At 40.9% G+C, this 15,417-nt stretch overlaps 1 protein-coding gene across 1 annotated transcript; it reads left to right on the top strand.

Moving 5' to 3' along the window:
* The first annotated feature begins 4,175 nt into the window (after positions 1-4,175).
* On the top strand, positions 4,176-15,417 carry LOC139710748 (palmitoleoyl-protein carboxylesterase notum1-like). Its single transcript, XM_071622664.1, has 14 exons — positions 4,176-4,576; positions 5,742-5,794; positions 6,732-6,827; positions 8,067-8,127; positions 8,694-8,752; positions 9,120-9,222; positions 9,751-9,945; positions 10,419-10,513; positions 11,130-11,268; positions 11,485-11,532; positions 12,692-12,789; positions 13,240-13,368; positions 13,897-14,262; positions 15,245-15,417. The coding sequence occupies exons 1-14, from the start codon at positions 4,176-4,178 to the stop codon at positions 15,415-15,417; spliced, it is 2,016 nt and encodes a 671-aa protein (XP_071478765.1).

The raw sequence follows: 15,417 nt of genomic DNA, 5'->3' as shown, positions 1-15,417 counted from the left end.
AAGAACCGTTAATTGAATGCATCATTACTTTTTTTTTTTTTTTGGTTAATTTAATAGCTTCGAAACGCCAACGCTGACGCCATTTTTGTTTCTGTTGTAATTTTGTATCTCATGAAGAAAACGATGTAAAATCAGTTAAGTTTGTGGGAGAGCGCTCAGAACCTCTGATGATGTTTGTTTGAAGACCCAGGGAGGAAACTGTAAAGCGTGTAATATACTAAGTATATGTATATATATATATATATATATATATATATGTTGATAAGGTAGTCCACGTGTTGGCAAGATAAAAAGATAAGTAACAAAGCTGCAACAAAGTTCATGCTGTATTCACCAACGGTTTATTTGAAATAAACCGTTGGTGAATACAGCATGAACTTTGTTGCAGCTTTGTTACTTATCTTTATATATATATATATATATATACATTATATAAATATATATATACATTATATAAATATGTATATATATATGTTATATATATATATATATATTATTTATATATTATATATACATACATATATCAATGGTATTTGTTCCCTTTGTACGTCTTATTTTTTCTATGATATTACATTAATTATGAGTTCCATTCCAACAACAGATACATCATGTATATACCAATATCATTATGTCGTTCATATTGGAAGCGTTCAGTTAAAGCGATTACGTGCACAATGTACTTCTGTTTCTGGTGAGTTTTTGGGATTGGTTGCACTCTGAACTTCTTTATGTTACGATACTCAAGTTGGAGTGAGTAATTCTTTAATGGGAATCAATGGTAAGTAGCAAGAAATGACTCCACTTCGAGTCTGATTGTAGCGTGGCCCATGTAATCTCAGCTGTGTATACACACACCGATAGGGAGCGGCGCCCATTGATTGTGACATAATCGTTAACATATCATTTTGGTGGTCGGTTATCGCAGATAAGATGAGCCCTGTTGTCTGGTCGCTTTGAGCGAGGCGTATATTGTGGCGGTAATCGGGGAAACGGTGGGCCATCAAAAGGCAATTAAGAGGTGTGAACGGTTTGAGAGCGTCACGTACCGGTGCAGCACGCCATGGAAAGCAGTACCTCTCGCATTCCCACCGGGAACGATCTTTCGTAGAATGTCAGTGACGATTTAAGGTTATGTCCCTTTGGCGGTTAATGATAAGACGCTCCTTGTACAGGATGCGGAACGCGTCGCAATGTCTCTGAGGACCTTCTAATGGTCTGATACATTCTGGAGCCATGGACGTAACAGAGCGCACGCATGGCGCCAAATTTATCCAAGATCCTATATGAGAGAAAAAGGAGGAAAGGCCAACTCAAGTTTTTCCTCAAGTCAAAAATCTTCATCAGATTGTGAGGGAATTACTTTGCGTCGAACGACTCCCGTTTATTCTTATTCAAATCATTTGAACTGCTTGCTGAAAAGGCATCGCTTGGTTGTGCAGTCATTGATACGTGATTACAGCAAATACTATAATACACAGACTCTGATTTTAGTGCTCAGACAGTTCGCTGCTCTACCAATTCGGGCGCTTATTATACAAAATGCACATCTTTCATGGGGGTTATGACCTGCGACAAGAAGAGAAATTCCACGGATACGAACAGAACAGAAATGCTCTCAAACTTAAGTCAACGTAGTTTAAGAATAGCTGGTGCACCCGTAGCCATAGCAACGCCATCCATAACCCTTAAGGATAATGATGGAATAGGAGTGATAGCAATACAAAGATGATTAATTGTGATTTTAGTGAGAGAAAGAGATGGAGAGGGAGAGGGGGGGGGAGACTGTCGTGGATAAGAGCTCTGGAAAAATATTCAAGTGAAAAGCTTCTCCATGTCTAATTGGCTGTCTTGGCGTTTCATTAAATCTGACGTAACATAGCGTCCGAGATTTTCTTTTTTCATAGATTCTCAGGGCTTCAAGAAGAAGTGCTATTGGTCATATTCGCGCATGCGCTTGGTAAATGGTGAGATGATGACGACTTCACTTCATAAGGTTCCTATTGACTTGCGCACAACTATTCACCTATATAGCTCCCTTTCTTAGAATGAAATATCATTGACCAAAAGCCAGAGTTTCATAATTCAGATACAGACTGTATTGTCTGCAAACCAGTGAGTGGTAGAGTTATGAAGTTATGACGTCATCAATTTATTTATTTCTGTAGTCACGTGGTTACAACCGGCCATTCTTTTGCCGAAACATGTTCAAGATTCGACAAAGTTTCTATTTTCGGTCATGAACTTAGTGTAGGGATTTGTCCAGGGTGTTTGTCTCAAGTTAGGTTTCTATGTCGTAGTTTGTTTCCTAATTCCGCTTCTTATAATATGTAAAACGGTCTATCAATCATAATATGGTTTGTTGTATTACATTGAGGGGGGGGGGGATGCACCTGGTATACGAACATTGCTTTAGCATCCCTCCCCATTTCCAGTATTTCCGTTTACTATGTTCTGTAAACTCATACATTTCTTTTATCATACATGGTAATGCAATTCATGCATTAAATTTCGGTAAAATATTCATGTGTTTCTGTTGGAAGCGGAATGAGTGAATGAATTAAAGGAAGAAACTTCATTCGTTCTGTTTATTAAATAAAACATCTTTGTTCCAGTGAACTTGAACTTAGAGTAAAGGTCCCCTTTAAAGGAGATGGACTGTGTGGTATGAGGAAAGGGATTCTGGGTAATCTGCGAAATGTGCGGGTCTGTGGTCGCAGTGTACGCAGTCCCTCCTCGGACAAATACGCGTATAGCCCTTGAATCCCGGTCCCGATCGAACCCTAATCTGCCACATCTGGATGACAGATATTCAGGATTACCTTGGACTTTAGCTACCGATACGCCCGTGGTTCATATCTCACCGAGAATTCCCTCTCGTCCTCCCAATATTTCTTCCCTATGTATAGATGCCCAGCGTGTTAACTTACAAGTGCAAAATGATATGACTGTTAAGGAGAAAGAAGACAAAAACAAAACGAATACAAGCATTATATATGTATGTATGTATATATATATATATATATATATATATATATGAAGAAACAAACTTGTAATGCATTCTTGGCTAATAAAGCAGGGGTTTATTCGACTCAAATTTTAGGCGTCCTACGCTTTCTTTCAGGAGTCTCATGATTTATTGGCCAAAATGCGTTACCAGTTTGTTTCTTCATTTCTCCGTGGAGCCAATACGTGAAATCTTAATATATATATATATATATATATATATATATATATATATATATATATTTATATATATATATATATATAATATTTGAAGACCGATTCGCACGTTCAGTTCGTTTTAAGTAAAGAATATGAATAATTATGATGTTGGATTTGGGGTCATCCCACAAGACCGATACCCAAGAGCCATACAGCTCATAGTCATACAGCCCATAAGTTCGACAGATACATCACGGTTAATTGTGTTGGTCTCGTGGGGCTTGCTAGCTTAGTGTTGAACTGATGGGTTGTATGACTCGTGGGTTGTGTATAACTCATGGGCTGTATGACTCGTGAGCAGTATGACTCGTGGGCTGTATGACTCGTTGGTGTCGGTCTCGTGACGTGCATCCTTCGATTTATCCAAAGTGATATTCCGTATGTGAACGTTAAAGCAGGAATATACAGTTGCAATATACAATTTGTTTTGATATCCTCGAAATGGTATATAGAGTTCATCATCAATCCGTTGCCAGTAAATCCCCTTGGTTAAATCAGTATTTATATTCACAAGTGAACATATACTTGATATATTATAGTATTATCCATTATGTGAGTGTTTGTGTATGTGTGTACAAAAAGAATGATTTGTGACGGAATGTACAGTAAATGCAGAGCTTGCATGATACGTTAAAAATTATAGAAGAGATAAATCGTATATATTTAAGTGGAAAACCCAATAAACAATAAGGGTAATAAGAAAGAGAGTTCGCTCTGCTTTACCTATAGATAAAACATGAGAAATAATAACGAGTGAAAGGAAAACAGGGAAATGTACCGAAAGGTTCGCAGGTGGTATTCTGCACTGAAAATTATCTTCTGTAATACAGTGAGATATTTTCAGTCGTAGAGTGATTACAAAATGTTCTTGGTCAATTAAAGTCTTATTCGGTGATGTGTTGGTCTTTGATTTGCCTTAGGATCTGATCTGAAGTGACGAGGAAGAGCAGACGATGCTTTGGGGTACATCAACCAAGGCGGTTCACATGTTTCTACCGGTGTTACTCTGTCTACTACGCCTCGCAGATGGCGGGACTGGGCGTAGTGCGACGGAGGGTGATACCGGTATCAACCAGGAACCCGAGGACCGACTCGCTGCCCACACGCAGACCGTCGTACGAGGCCCAGTACCCGGTGTCGGAGGCCGCATGGGTCAGTTCCAAGCCGGGTCGGACGAAAATGAGTACGTGCTGGACCTGACGAGGCCCAGCGGCGACTCCAACGACCTCATGAAACACATCAAGGAGCTCGCCCTCGCTCTCAACACCTGTGGCTTCGACGGACACATGCAGCAGCTTCGGCTCCACAACCTGACTAACCGATCCATTACGTGTAACGACGGCTCACAGGCAGGGTAGGATTCTCCACTATCATGTCAATGGGACTCTTTGGGGGGGGGGGGGGGAGACAGAATATCGAATGAGGCAATCGAGAACGTCGTGTCGTGTAATCGATAATAGCATGTCGAGTAGAAATATGATAACGTTTGGAGTGCTCGAGAGCATCGCGTGCCGTGAGTAACTCTTTGACGGAATGAGAACGAGAGAGTGAAAGTAGGGGGAGGAGGAAGGTGGGGGGTGGGTCAAATATGATAAATCTAGGTCAGAGAGATGACATGGAAGGGGAGATAAGAAAGATGAATATAGAAAGGAAAGGAGTAAGCGGGGTGAGGAAAAAGAGGGCGCTTGCCTTAAACAAACAGAACAATATTCGGTGAAAAGCAGACGAATGAATGTGTTTAACGCTGGAGTCACACACAGCCGGGTCACAAAACGGATTTGATCCGGTTGAAAATGAGCCGGATTAGTCCCGGAATGGAGGGTAGTTTGTGCTACAGTCACACACGGCCGGATTTCGAACCGGGTCCATAAGGAATTAAAACGGTATTGACCCTTATTAATTCCTTTTCGACCAGGTTTGACCCGCATTGACCCATATCGAACCGTATAAAAATCCGCTTTAAATCCTTAACTGAATCCTTTTCGACCCCTATCGACCCGTACCGACCCGGATGTAAACCTTGTCATCATCCGTTGCATGAAGGCAATGCGGTATACTGCAAGGGTCCATACGGTTTTACGCTGCGGGTTGCAGCGAGTTGATGCTAGTCAATGCGGTTCGAACCGGGTCAATTCGGATATCAATACGGAATTGAAATCCGTGAGAAAATTTTTAACATGACCAAAAACTTTTCACCGCCGTATCGTAGCCCCCGGAATCCATCAGGAATTGACACGGGTTACGATGCGGATCAATGCGGGTCTCTACGGCTCGAACCGGGTCGATACGGTTTTAATTCCTTATGGACCCGGTACGAAATCCGGCCGTGTGTGACTCTAGCATAAGGTCGTAAGGGCTGTTGCCTCTATTACGAGATGAAAGTGGCCAAATGTAGGGAAACACATTTTATGTGATTTCTTTTACTGCAAGTAGCAGCACATCATGGTACTTGTTATGTCCTATAGATAACAGTGTTTTAGCGATTCTCACAGTTATTTCTCGATGTTTACCTCCAACAGGTTCTACCTTCGCAAGTCGATTGGCAGCAAGAAGTGGCTGGTATTCCTTCAAGGTATGATGTGTTATGTATGAGCTTTTGACTTTACAACCACATTAAGACCACCTCACACTGCGATTTTATCTCACGATAACTTTGAGCGATAGCGCGTGCTGATGGTCTCCATGCAGGGTAGTTAAATTGTCTGCTCTTGTACCGTACACCTCTTTAGTCTACGATGCGACATTGTATCGGGAGAAATCGCACAGTGCGAGGCATGCAGGCTTTACTGGAAAATGCCGAGGTAAAGGTCGTCAAGAAAATAAGGATATGATTCTCGTGTTTATCGACGACACTGTTCTTTAATTTTGTCAGTACTCTCTTACCCGTGAAAGGGCGTACAATCGATGCGTTTTGCCGAAAGTTTTGACATGGCTTGGTTAAAATCCTTTTCGTAAAAACGTAAGGGCATTGTTCTGACTGTCATCAAACTTTGAGCCAAATGATTCAATTCTATCTTCGCAGGCAAACTGTGCAATGATCGTATCCATATCTCCGGGCTCTGGTATTGAGTAAACAACGTTTATTAGTCACTAAGAAATTAACAGTGATCATCAGAGGATTTACATTGGTTAAAAGTCACCTCCACCCATTTCTTCCCTTCAAAATAAGGAATCATAACATGTTTTTTGTAGAGAGGGCCACATGATTTGTAAAAGCTGCATATCATAATCTCGACATGCACGGAACAAGTCGCTGTCAATTTTTTAAACATTATCAAACATAAACCTCTCTTATTTTTCTGTTATTGCATGCTTTTGTCTTTTCTTCACTTCTTGAATAAATTATTTAGGATTAGTAAAAAAAAAATCATTACACTTTCGTAACTCAACAAACCTTTGGACAATAGCTGCAATTCTCATAAGCGTTTCGTTGTTGCCTTGTCTTTTATAAACTTTGTTTTCGTTTGATTGTTTATCTATTTATCTTATTGGTTATATTTCCATTGAAGGGGGAGCATATTGTTCCGATAACGATAGTTGCCGACACCGATACACATCTGATAGTAAATTTATGAGTTCCAGGGACTGGCCGCCAACTAAGACAGGTGAGTGTTGGAACAGACGGATGATATAGAGTGCACGTCACGAGACCGACACTCACGAGTCATACAGGCTACGAGTTATACAGCCCACGAGTCATACAGCCCACGAGTTCGAAACTAAGCAAACAAACCCACGAGACCGACGCATTAAACCCCGTGTTGTATCTGTCGAACTCGTGGGCTCTTTTTACCTAGTGTCGGTCTCATGGGCTTTATTTGCCTTGTGTCGAAGTCTTTGGCTGTAGAACTCGTGGGCTGTAGGACTCATGAGTGTCGGTCTTGTAGAATGACCCCGTGATATACCCGCATCTTCATGTTAATTTCACAAGCTTTTTGCCCGTGAAGTGTAAGGCAAGATGTATAGCTTAAACATGCAGCAAGAAGGTAAATTTGTTCAAATTCGCCTAGGCACCTCTTTAGGTCGAGAAAACAAATCTACAGGCACTTTATTCAAGGGAGAAGGCTGGTTCTCAAAATCCAACCCATAGGCATCTTGTTTGATGCATGCGACGATTGGTGAGCTCCAATAAGTCGCCTTTTCGTCCTAAAGACTACGCCTATGTGAGATTCAACAAAGTCCCCGTATTGCCACACGTCTAAGAATCAGTTTAATGATCAACTAATACAATGTATGAAGAGAATGTAAGCCTACATTGACCATGCTGGGGAAAAGCTACGGAAAGGAATGAGGATCGAGATGGCGTCGAGAAGTATTTGGCTTGTTGCCTGCCAATTTAACTTAAATCGCATGATCAAGAAAAGACTCTTAATATCTTTTTACTTCCCATTGCGGTTATTATGTTTGGAGCCTTACACTTTACACAGAAACAAAGAAACTGTTTGTACCTGTCGGATAAGTAATCAATGAAATGATTTTAACTTAGCCTATATAGATATCGTCAGAGTTGGTAAAGATCTATTGAGACTTGTGTCAACTGTTGAATTCAGAAAACACATAAAACTAATGACGTGCTCGTGGTTATGTTCATCGATTCTTTTTTTTTTTTCTCTCGACAAAAAGTATAATTTGACCACATGGTGTTATTTTCCATTGAGTTTTAATATTACTTTTAGATATATTGTTCAAGTAAACATCGAAGGTTGTATTGGCAGCTTCCTTGTCGTACATGACTTACATCGAGCGTGATTAAACCTGCCATCAGTATTTTCATCACCGAAACACAAAAGCTCTCAGTTTATGCTTTCGTGTTTCTTTTTTTTTCCGGAAAAAAAAAATCATAGGAACGGGGATACTATCGGCAGACCCAGGAGAGAACCCAGTATGGTGGCGGTCAAATGTTGTGTGAGTACAAAGAATGACGTCATAATAACCTTGTTTCCTTGTTGTCGCACATAGTTAGTCTGAATATGAATCTGTATTTACTGGTAATAGCAAGTTGGAGGATTTATTCTTCACCATTGTAGTCAAAATATTGTTATATTTATCTCGTAAGTATGGAACATATTGATCTAATTTGACGTTCCAACATAAAACTCTGGAAGATGCGTAAATCGGCACCATGTACGCATTTCTTACAAATACACCTTGGACAGACAAGTTTAAGAGATGCAGCTATTGCACTGTGAGTATAAATCACCATGCATTCGCCGTTTGTGGAGTATAGCTTCAAAATCATCGCAACCATTTCAGAATTACACTGTATAAGATATTCTGAACATATTTTTATATGCTTTCAATAACAACGTACATAGCCTACTCATATCGATTATGACTTGCACCCATTCTAGTTGCATCAAGAAGTTGGAAGATGATAGATTTCTTTTCATGTGATCATGGTAATCTCTGAAAATAATATTTTTTGCTTATTGATTTGTTTTGTTTGTTTTTTGTTGCTGTTTCCCGTTCAGTTACATACCTTACTGTTCCAGCGATGTATGGAGCGGAACTACGCCCCCATCAGAATCGGGTGAGATATACCATAGTTATGCTACCAAAGTGATCGCGTTTAGGGCAACTATCAATATTGCCTCACGTAAATGGCGCGGAATGATGTAAATTAACATTTTTGAAAGTACACGTGACGAATATGAGTATCTATTTATCTGTCAGTTTACATTTCTTGTTTAGTCCATTGTACTTTGAGGAAAAACAAACACTGATAAAGAGAACCCTAATAATCGTTTTGTTTTGTTTAAGGAGCATTCATGCCCCGAATGAAGGACTAATAGGAGTTTAAAAGTTTGTGCAAGGATAATTGTTCATCAGTTTAAATTTGGGTTCAGGGGACCACCATGCTTATTATCCTTATGGTATTTTCCCTTTTTGTCCTGCAGGCGGCTACTCGTTCATGGGGGCGCTAATCCTGCAGCAAGTTCTCCGAGATTTGTTGTCCGAGGGTCTGATGGAGGCTAAGCAACTGGTTTTGGCGGGAAGCAGGTTAGTAAAAGCAGACTACCACGAGCTGAGAACTTGATAAATTTGAAAAAAAAAAAATCTTTGTATAACTATAAGTGACATCCCCGCCGTTATCTAGATACAGGACGGAGTTTCGCGATTCATGAGATTAAATCGTGAAGCATATAAGATGTCTCCTTGTCCAGAATGAAGTCATGGCATTTTCAAAACATGGGATGTAGAAATTATTCTGTTGCCTACAACAGAAGCAACTGATGGGTCCTGAAGAAAATCTATGGAGATTTTCAGACTCAGAGAAAGGGTCAAATATAAACAAAACAAGCATTTTTATCTTTTATTCTAACGTTCCACCAAGCATATTACTCCAATATTGTTTGCTATTACGTTATTGCTAGGTTAGTATTTATTTGCATATCATTCATCCATGCATTCATTCATTCATTTATCGCCTTACAGTATTTTCATTTGCTTACTTTTTTAATATCTATACATGTTCGGCATCGTCGGATATGAGGGTCTGTATGTTTTTCATATGCTTATCATTTTCAGCGCTGGTGCTACCGGGGTGTTACTAAATCTGGACCGCATCTCGATCTTAATGGCCGAGGCAGGCAGTTCGGCCCGCGTAGTTGGACTAGCCGACTCCGGCTGGTTTCTGGAGACAGAACCCCTGGGAGACTCGGCCTCGGACTGCTCCCCGGGACTCTACTGCAATCCCGCACGCAGTTTACGAGAGGGAACGAAGTTAGTCCGATATACCCTTGATTTGACATCGATTTTGGAAAATGTGGCCAGGACAAACAAAAATTGTTCCAATTTATGATAGACTATTGTGTTTTTGCAAGAATTAATTAAACAGATTTTCTTTTAAACTCAGTGATGTGTATATCTAATGTCCTGAATATCTAATAAATGACAGGAATTATCGAAATTGTGAAATGGTCTAATACAATTATTTATCCTAAAAATCTGCCTGTGGTGAGGTTATGGGTCGAAATGATATAGAGGTTAGAGCAAAGTGTTGTCGATGATTGGAATAATTCATTTTGTCCTTATATCCAGCGCAATTATAGTATTTGATCAGTATCTGATCACAGTTTACGCAAATTAACGTTTGATTCAAATGTATAAAAGTCCAGTTTTGTAAGATTGTTTCATTTACAAATTATATGCTATCACAAACGTAAGTCTGTGAAACATCTCATTCTTTGATACAGGCTTTGGAATAGCGTCGTCCCTGACCGATGCCTGGCAGCTCACAGAGACGCCTGGAAGTGTTTCTATGGATTCAGGATTCACCAAACTTTAAAAAGTAAGAATCAACCACCCACCCCCCCCCTCCTCCCCATCACCCCCAGACAATTTTACGTTACTGTCAATGATTTCCAATGAGCTATTTAGCGAGGTTTACATCTTAGGTGTTTCTAACCCTGAATCGATATGGAAATACCAGACCTCTTCAATCCCAAGAAAGCCGGGAAACTTCTTTACGTTCGAGTTGATGTTATTAAGTAGTCAAAAAGGAAAATACTGAATGTTTCATTACCATTGCGATAGATAGTGACTTCTCTGTGAACACCATCCGCTGAAAGAAGGGAATACATTGAGAGGTTGTGAGCAGCGGAGAGAGTGATAAGTGTATTACGCCCAGGTATCGATCACGTCACCAAAGCATATCTTTCCTTATAAGTGGTGGCCCAGCATCTATTTCTGGTGGCCTCAGGCCACCGGGCAATCGCTAATTTCGAGCCTTGCATATATATGTACATGATTGTATGTTATTGGGTTTGATACCACTGTAATAGGGTGATGGAGCTTTGATGCAAAACGAAATCAGTGCAGTTGTTATTAGACTTTATGTACTTTAAGCTTGCTACCAAAACAGTTTATTTATTTTTCTATTTGTGTTACCTTCTCACTGTCCCCAGCTCCAGTGTATATCTTCCAGTGGTTGTATGATGAGGTACAGCTTCGGGTGAACATGCAGGGACCTCTGGGAGAACTACGTCACTGGCAATACTTGCAGCGGATTGGTCGAAAGATGCGCGCCTCGCTTAGAAACGCCACGTAAGAAAGAAGGTCTCAAAAACGACGCACGTTATCGATTCTCTCTTTTGTAATTGATGTGCAGAAAAAAAGAAACAATCCCAAGAATTTCATTCATCTTTTCATGCTCAAGGTATAGTGCGGTGTGCAAGATTCGTCATTTAGTAATCATTATCCGTTGTCATGGTAACATCAAACATGATGGATTAATGCTTGAACTTCCTAACTTTCTTACAGGGCTGTTTTTGCTCCTGCCTGCTACGGACACATGGTGTTACAAAGAAGGTGAGTGGCGAGAAGAAAAATCACAGAAAAAAAATTCAGGAGAGAGGTTTCTTTGACTGTGCTCTGTGCACATAATTATAAATACTGACAGTATGTATGTTGGGGGAGGGGAGGGGGAGGAGGAGGAGGAGGAGGTTTACGAAGAGTGTTATCTGTAAAGTTTATTCTCTCCTGGTCGAGTGTTAAGATCTTGACATACAACTGCTTACACATACCTTTTTGTTGATTTTAGTAGTGACATAAGTATTGAATTTAGTGTGTAGCAGACCATCTATCAGCATTGCATAGCACCTTTGAGAAGTAAAGATCATTTTCTGTTCGTTTTCAGTATGTAATCATTATGCAACAATCAAATTGTTCTGAAGGCAACGAAAATCCTCCTAGAAAATAACAGCGTATAGCCATCAGGACGGTAATATTAGCAAAATAGTGTTTCTGATTGCTTCGTCGTACTACAGCATTGTTACATAAATTCTAAACGTTAAGCCGTACTTCCATCGATGGATGAAACTTCGTTTAGAAAGAATTGATGTGTGTATACGAGTATGTGTGTGCGCCCATACACGTGGGGGAGGGGGGGGGGGGGGGTAAGGATTTCCAAGAGAACTTGCTACTACCACTCATGCCCTGTTTTAACAGACTTTACCACGACAACATCGCGACACCGTCCGGAGAAGGAAATTCCTCGCCTCGGGCAATCGAAGTGTACAAGAGAGCGAGGGATACCGTTTTAAAAGAAACAGACTTAAAACCTTCCTGGGCAGGTTTCCATGACAACCTTTTCGTTCATGCGGGAAGTGGTTACAATCCATGCACGTGATCGGCGAGCGCTGTACCATTCTGTTTGGACTTCTGCGCATGCGCGTTGAGTGTATCAAGGGAATGTTACCGCGGGAGCGTTCTAATAAAAGGGTTGTCGAGGTAATGTCGGGGTAATGTCGGGGTAGTTATCCTTGCTTGCTAGGGTAGAATTTTGCAAAGGTTACCGCGACAACGTCCGAACGACATTTTGTTTGGATGGTTTTTAAAAAAAAAACCAAATGATTACCCGGACACTACCCTGACGTTGTGCGGGACATCTAGATAACGGCTTTCTTAAAACGGGGCTTCAGTGTGTCAATGATAAACAAAGTCTATGAACCAATTTTCTGTTCGGCAGCGACTGGAGTTCCATCAGGGTACGAAACGTGAAGTTTTCCAAGAGTCTGCAGTGTTGGTTAAAAAGCCACGAACCTCTGAAGGAGCCCGCCAACCAAGGTAAACAGAAAGCTCACAAACTATGGCACCGAACAATAGAACAACTTTCATGCCAACTGGACCTTAAATTTCAAAATATATTTGTTGAAATAGGTGAAGTGAATAACTAGTTACCATGGCCTCGGAGAAAATGTCCATTCATCATGTTCATAGTATGCAGTAACCAATACATAGATGTCATTAAAAACTATGCCTGGACTTGTGAGATGTGCATATATACAGTTTTGTGATGATTTATTGTCACAGGTTGTTGTAGATGTTGTATAATGCTCATTTTCATTATATCATAATGTATATACTATACTGTAAAAGTTGTCTTCTACATCGGAGACTATGATAACATCGTAGCAGCACCATAGAATTAACATAGCGCATACAAAGTATCGCAAGCTGATCACTTAGAGCCAATCATGTTTAATTTGCTTTCCTTTGTCTTTCTCTTTTGGTAAGGAGTGACCGACGCACCATCGCCAGTTTTGGGGGACAGCGAACTAGGCGCCAGTCAAACCACGAGACAGAGTGGCGATGTGGAAGCAGCGGAAGAAACGAGTGATGACGTCACGAGAATAACAACCACAGGTACCGTGCTTCATTGGACAAAAGCGAAATTCGTTAAACAGATTTATTGATGTTATATAGCAAAACGAGACAAAAACTTTTGGCGACGTTAAAATAATTTGACTGTTTGTTATTACGAAAGTTTTGAGGAGCTGATGATTTTTTTAAAGGTAGATATTCTGTTCACTGTGATGGCGCTTGACCCTAATTTCATAATTATTGTTTGATTTTTTTTTATTGACCGGACAAACACTGGTCTTTCAGTCATGTTATCCGGACTATCAATTAATGTAAGAATTTTCTTATCATTCGTCACCGTTTTTAAAAAGGAAAACCTGTTTTATTAAAAACTCCAGACAAGACACTCTCGAAATTGTTTGCATGTATGAATCGTGTACCCGAGTGTTTGGTAACGATCCATGTAGGTGTCGAATATGATGACTTCACGTCTTTAAATGTTCAAATCCAATCAGTACGACATATTTAGTGTTTTCTAAAATGCAGTCTTATTAGAGCTGACATACCAAAATGTTCTACCTATATGTGTAGAAGCCACAACGACAACAAGCAGAAGAAGACCACAGAAAAAGCGGCGACGAAATCGAGGGAAAGGCCGTCGAGATTCCATAAGGGCGACGACGGTTCCCCAGCGCCTCATCGAAGACGAAGTACCAGTCACGAGTACGGAATCGAGCTCGACGTCGACGAATCGACGCGGCAGACGAGAACGGAAAGGGAAGCGAACCGCGCGGGCGGCAGGCAGAGACGGTGAACGGCCGGTCGGCGGGGGTGCCGCTGCGCAACGAGCGGCTGAAAACCAGAGAGGGTTGGGCAAGAATTGTGTGCGGCGGAGAATAGACCACGCCACTTGCCCACATTGCAATCCAACCTGCCCGAAGAAAAACCCATTCACAGGTGGGTCTTAGCCTTAGTTCTCCACCTCACCCACTGACACATTCTACACACTGTAAGAAAGATCTTTAACCACGCCCAAACATTACGAAAAGTGTGCATGTCATTATCATACAACTTTATCGAATAAGTGGCACATCGGTATTTTTTTCTAATGTCACGCCCAAAAGGAGTATCATTAGATGATAATGAATTGACATTAAACCTCAAATGGGACAGTGAGTGAACGGACATGTATTATAAATGTTACCTCGCACTGCGTACTTTCAGAAGCAACTATGCCATCATGATCCTAATTTACAAGGATTGCAGATACTAGAACGTGACTGGTGCCGAAACTTCCATTGTAACATCATCACGTCTCAATCAACGTGTTTTGTGAGTAAATGTAAAAGCAGGCTGTGTAAACGATATGAAAATAATTACGAAAAAATAGTGACATGTGCGCTTACATAAAAAGAGGTCCACCCTCCAACCAGCTGAGTAGAGGTATTGTGGTTTAGTGGATAAAACCTCCAATAAGATCATCAGACTCTCAGGCTCAAGGGTACCCCATTCGAGTCCCTCGGCAACAGCTAGCTGTCAGGCAAGACAAGTTTGCGTAATTACCCAGTCCTTTGAAAATGGGTCCCCCCCCCCCAAAAAAAAAAAAAAAAAGAAAAAACAACAAAAACAAACAAACAAACAAAAAACAACAACAACAACTTCAAAATGGATCACTTGCTTCCTTAGTATCCACGTTGAAATATACAGTGAAACCTGTCTGTAGCGGCCACCCAAGGGAGACGAAAAAAAAGGTGGCAGTTGTAGACAGGTGACCGCTATATACAGGGTCGTTAACAATGCTTTTCTATTGGGGGAATTGTGTTTAGTGGTCGCATACGGCAGGTGGCCGCTATAGATGGTGGTCGCAATAGACAGGTTTGACTGTAGATGCAAATTCATATACAGACGAAGTGTTTGTTTTCCACTCTCTCTCTCGCAGGGGAGGACATGGAGCTACTGGCCTTTATGCGGCTGATCGTTGGGGTGGACATCGGTGTGTTGGCCGCACAGTTGGGCATCGACGAACGGACTCTCGCTCTGGTGGATCCCAATGAAGGGCTTCGATTGCTGGCTTCGGGGAAGAAGAGCAGAAGAAAGCGGCTCTATCCATAG

The sequence above is a fragment of the Diadema antillarum genome, unplaced genomic scaffold, assembly GCF_040938485.1.
Source record: "Diadema antillarum isolate AM-2024a unplaced genomic scaffold, OU_Dant_1.0 seq00001558_RagTag, whole genome shotgun sequence".
NCBI classification, from domain to species: Eukaryota; Metazoa; Echinodermata; class Echinoidea; order Diadematoida; family Diadematidae; genus Diadema; species Diadema antillarum.
The sequence above is the reverse complement of the archived record's forward strand: the minus strand, read 5'-3'. Positions and strand labels throughout refer to the sequence as shown.

Bases quoted from the DNA above. Each gene is read 5' to 3' on its own strand.
- LOC139710748 (XM_071622664.1), top strand. From the start codon at position 4,176: ATGCTTTGGGGTACATCAACCAAGGCGGTTCACATGTTTCTACCGGTG. The intron at 9,223-9,750 runs GTTAGTAAAAGC...TATCATTTTCAG, and splicing joins CTGGTTTTGGCGGGAAGCAG to CGCTGGTGCTACCGGGGTGT. The intron at 11,269-11,484 runs GTAAGAAAGAAG...ACTTTCTTACAG, and splicing joins GCCTCGCTTAGAAACGCCAC to GGCTGTTTTTGCTCCTGCCT.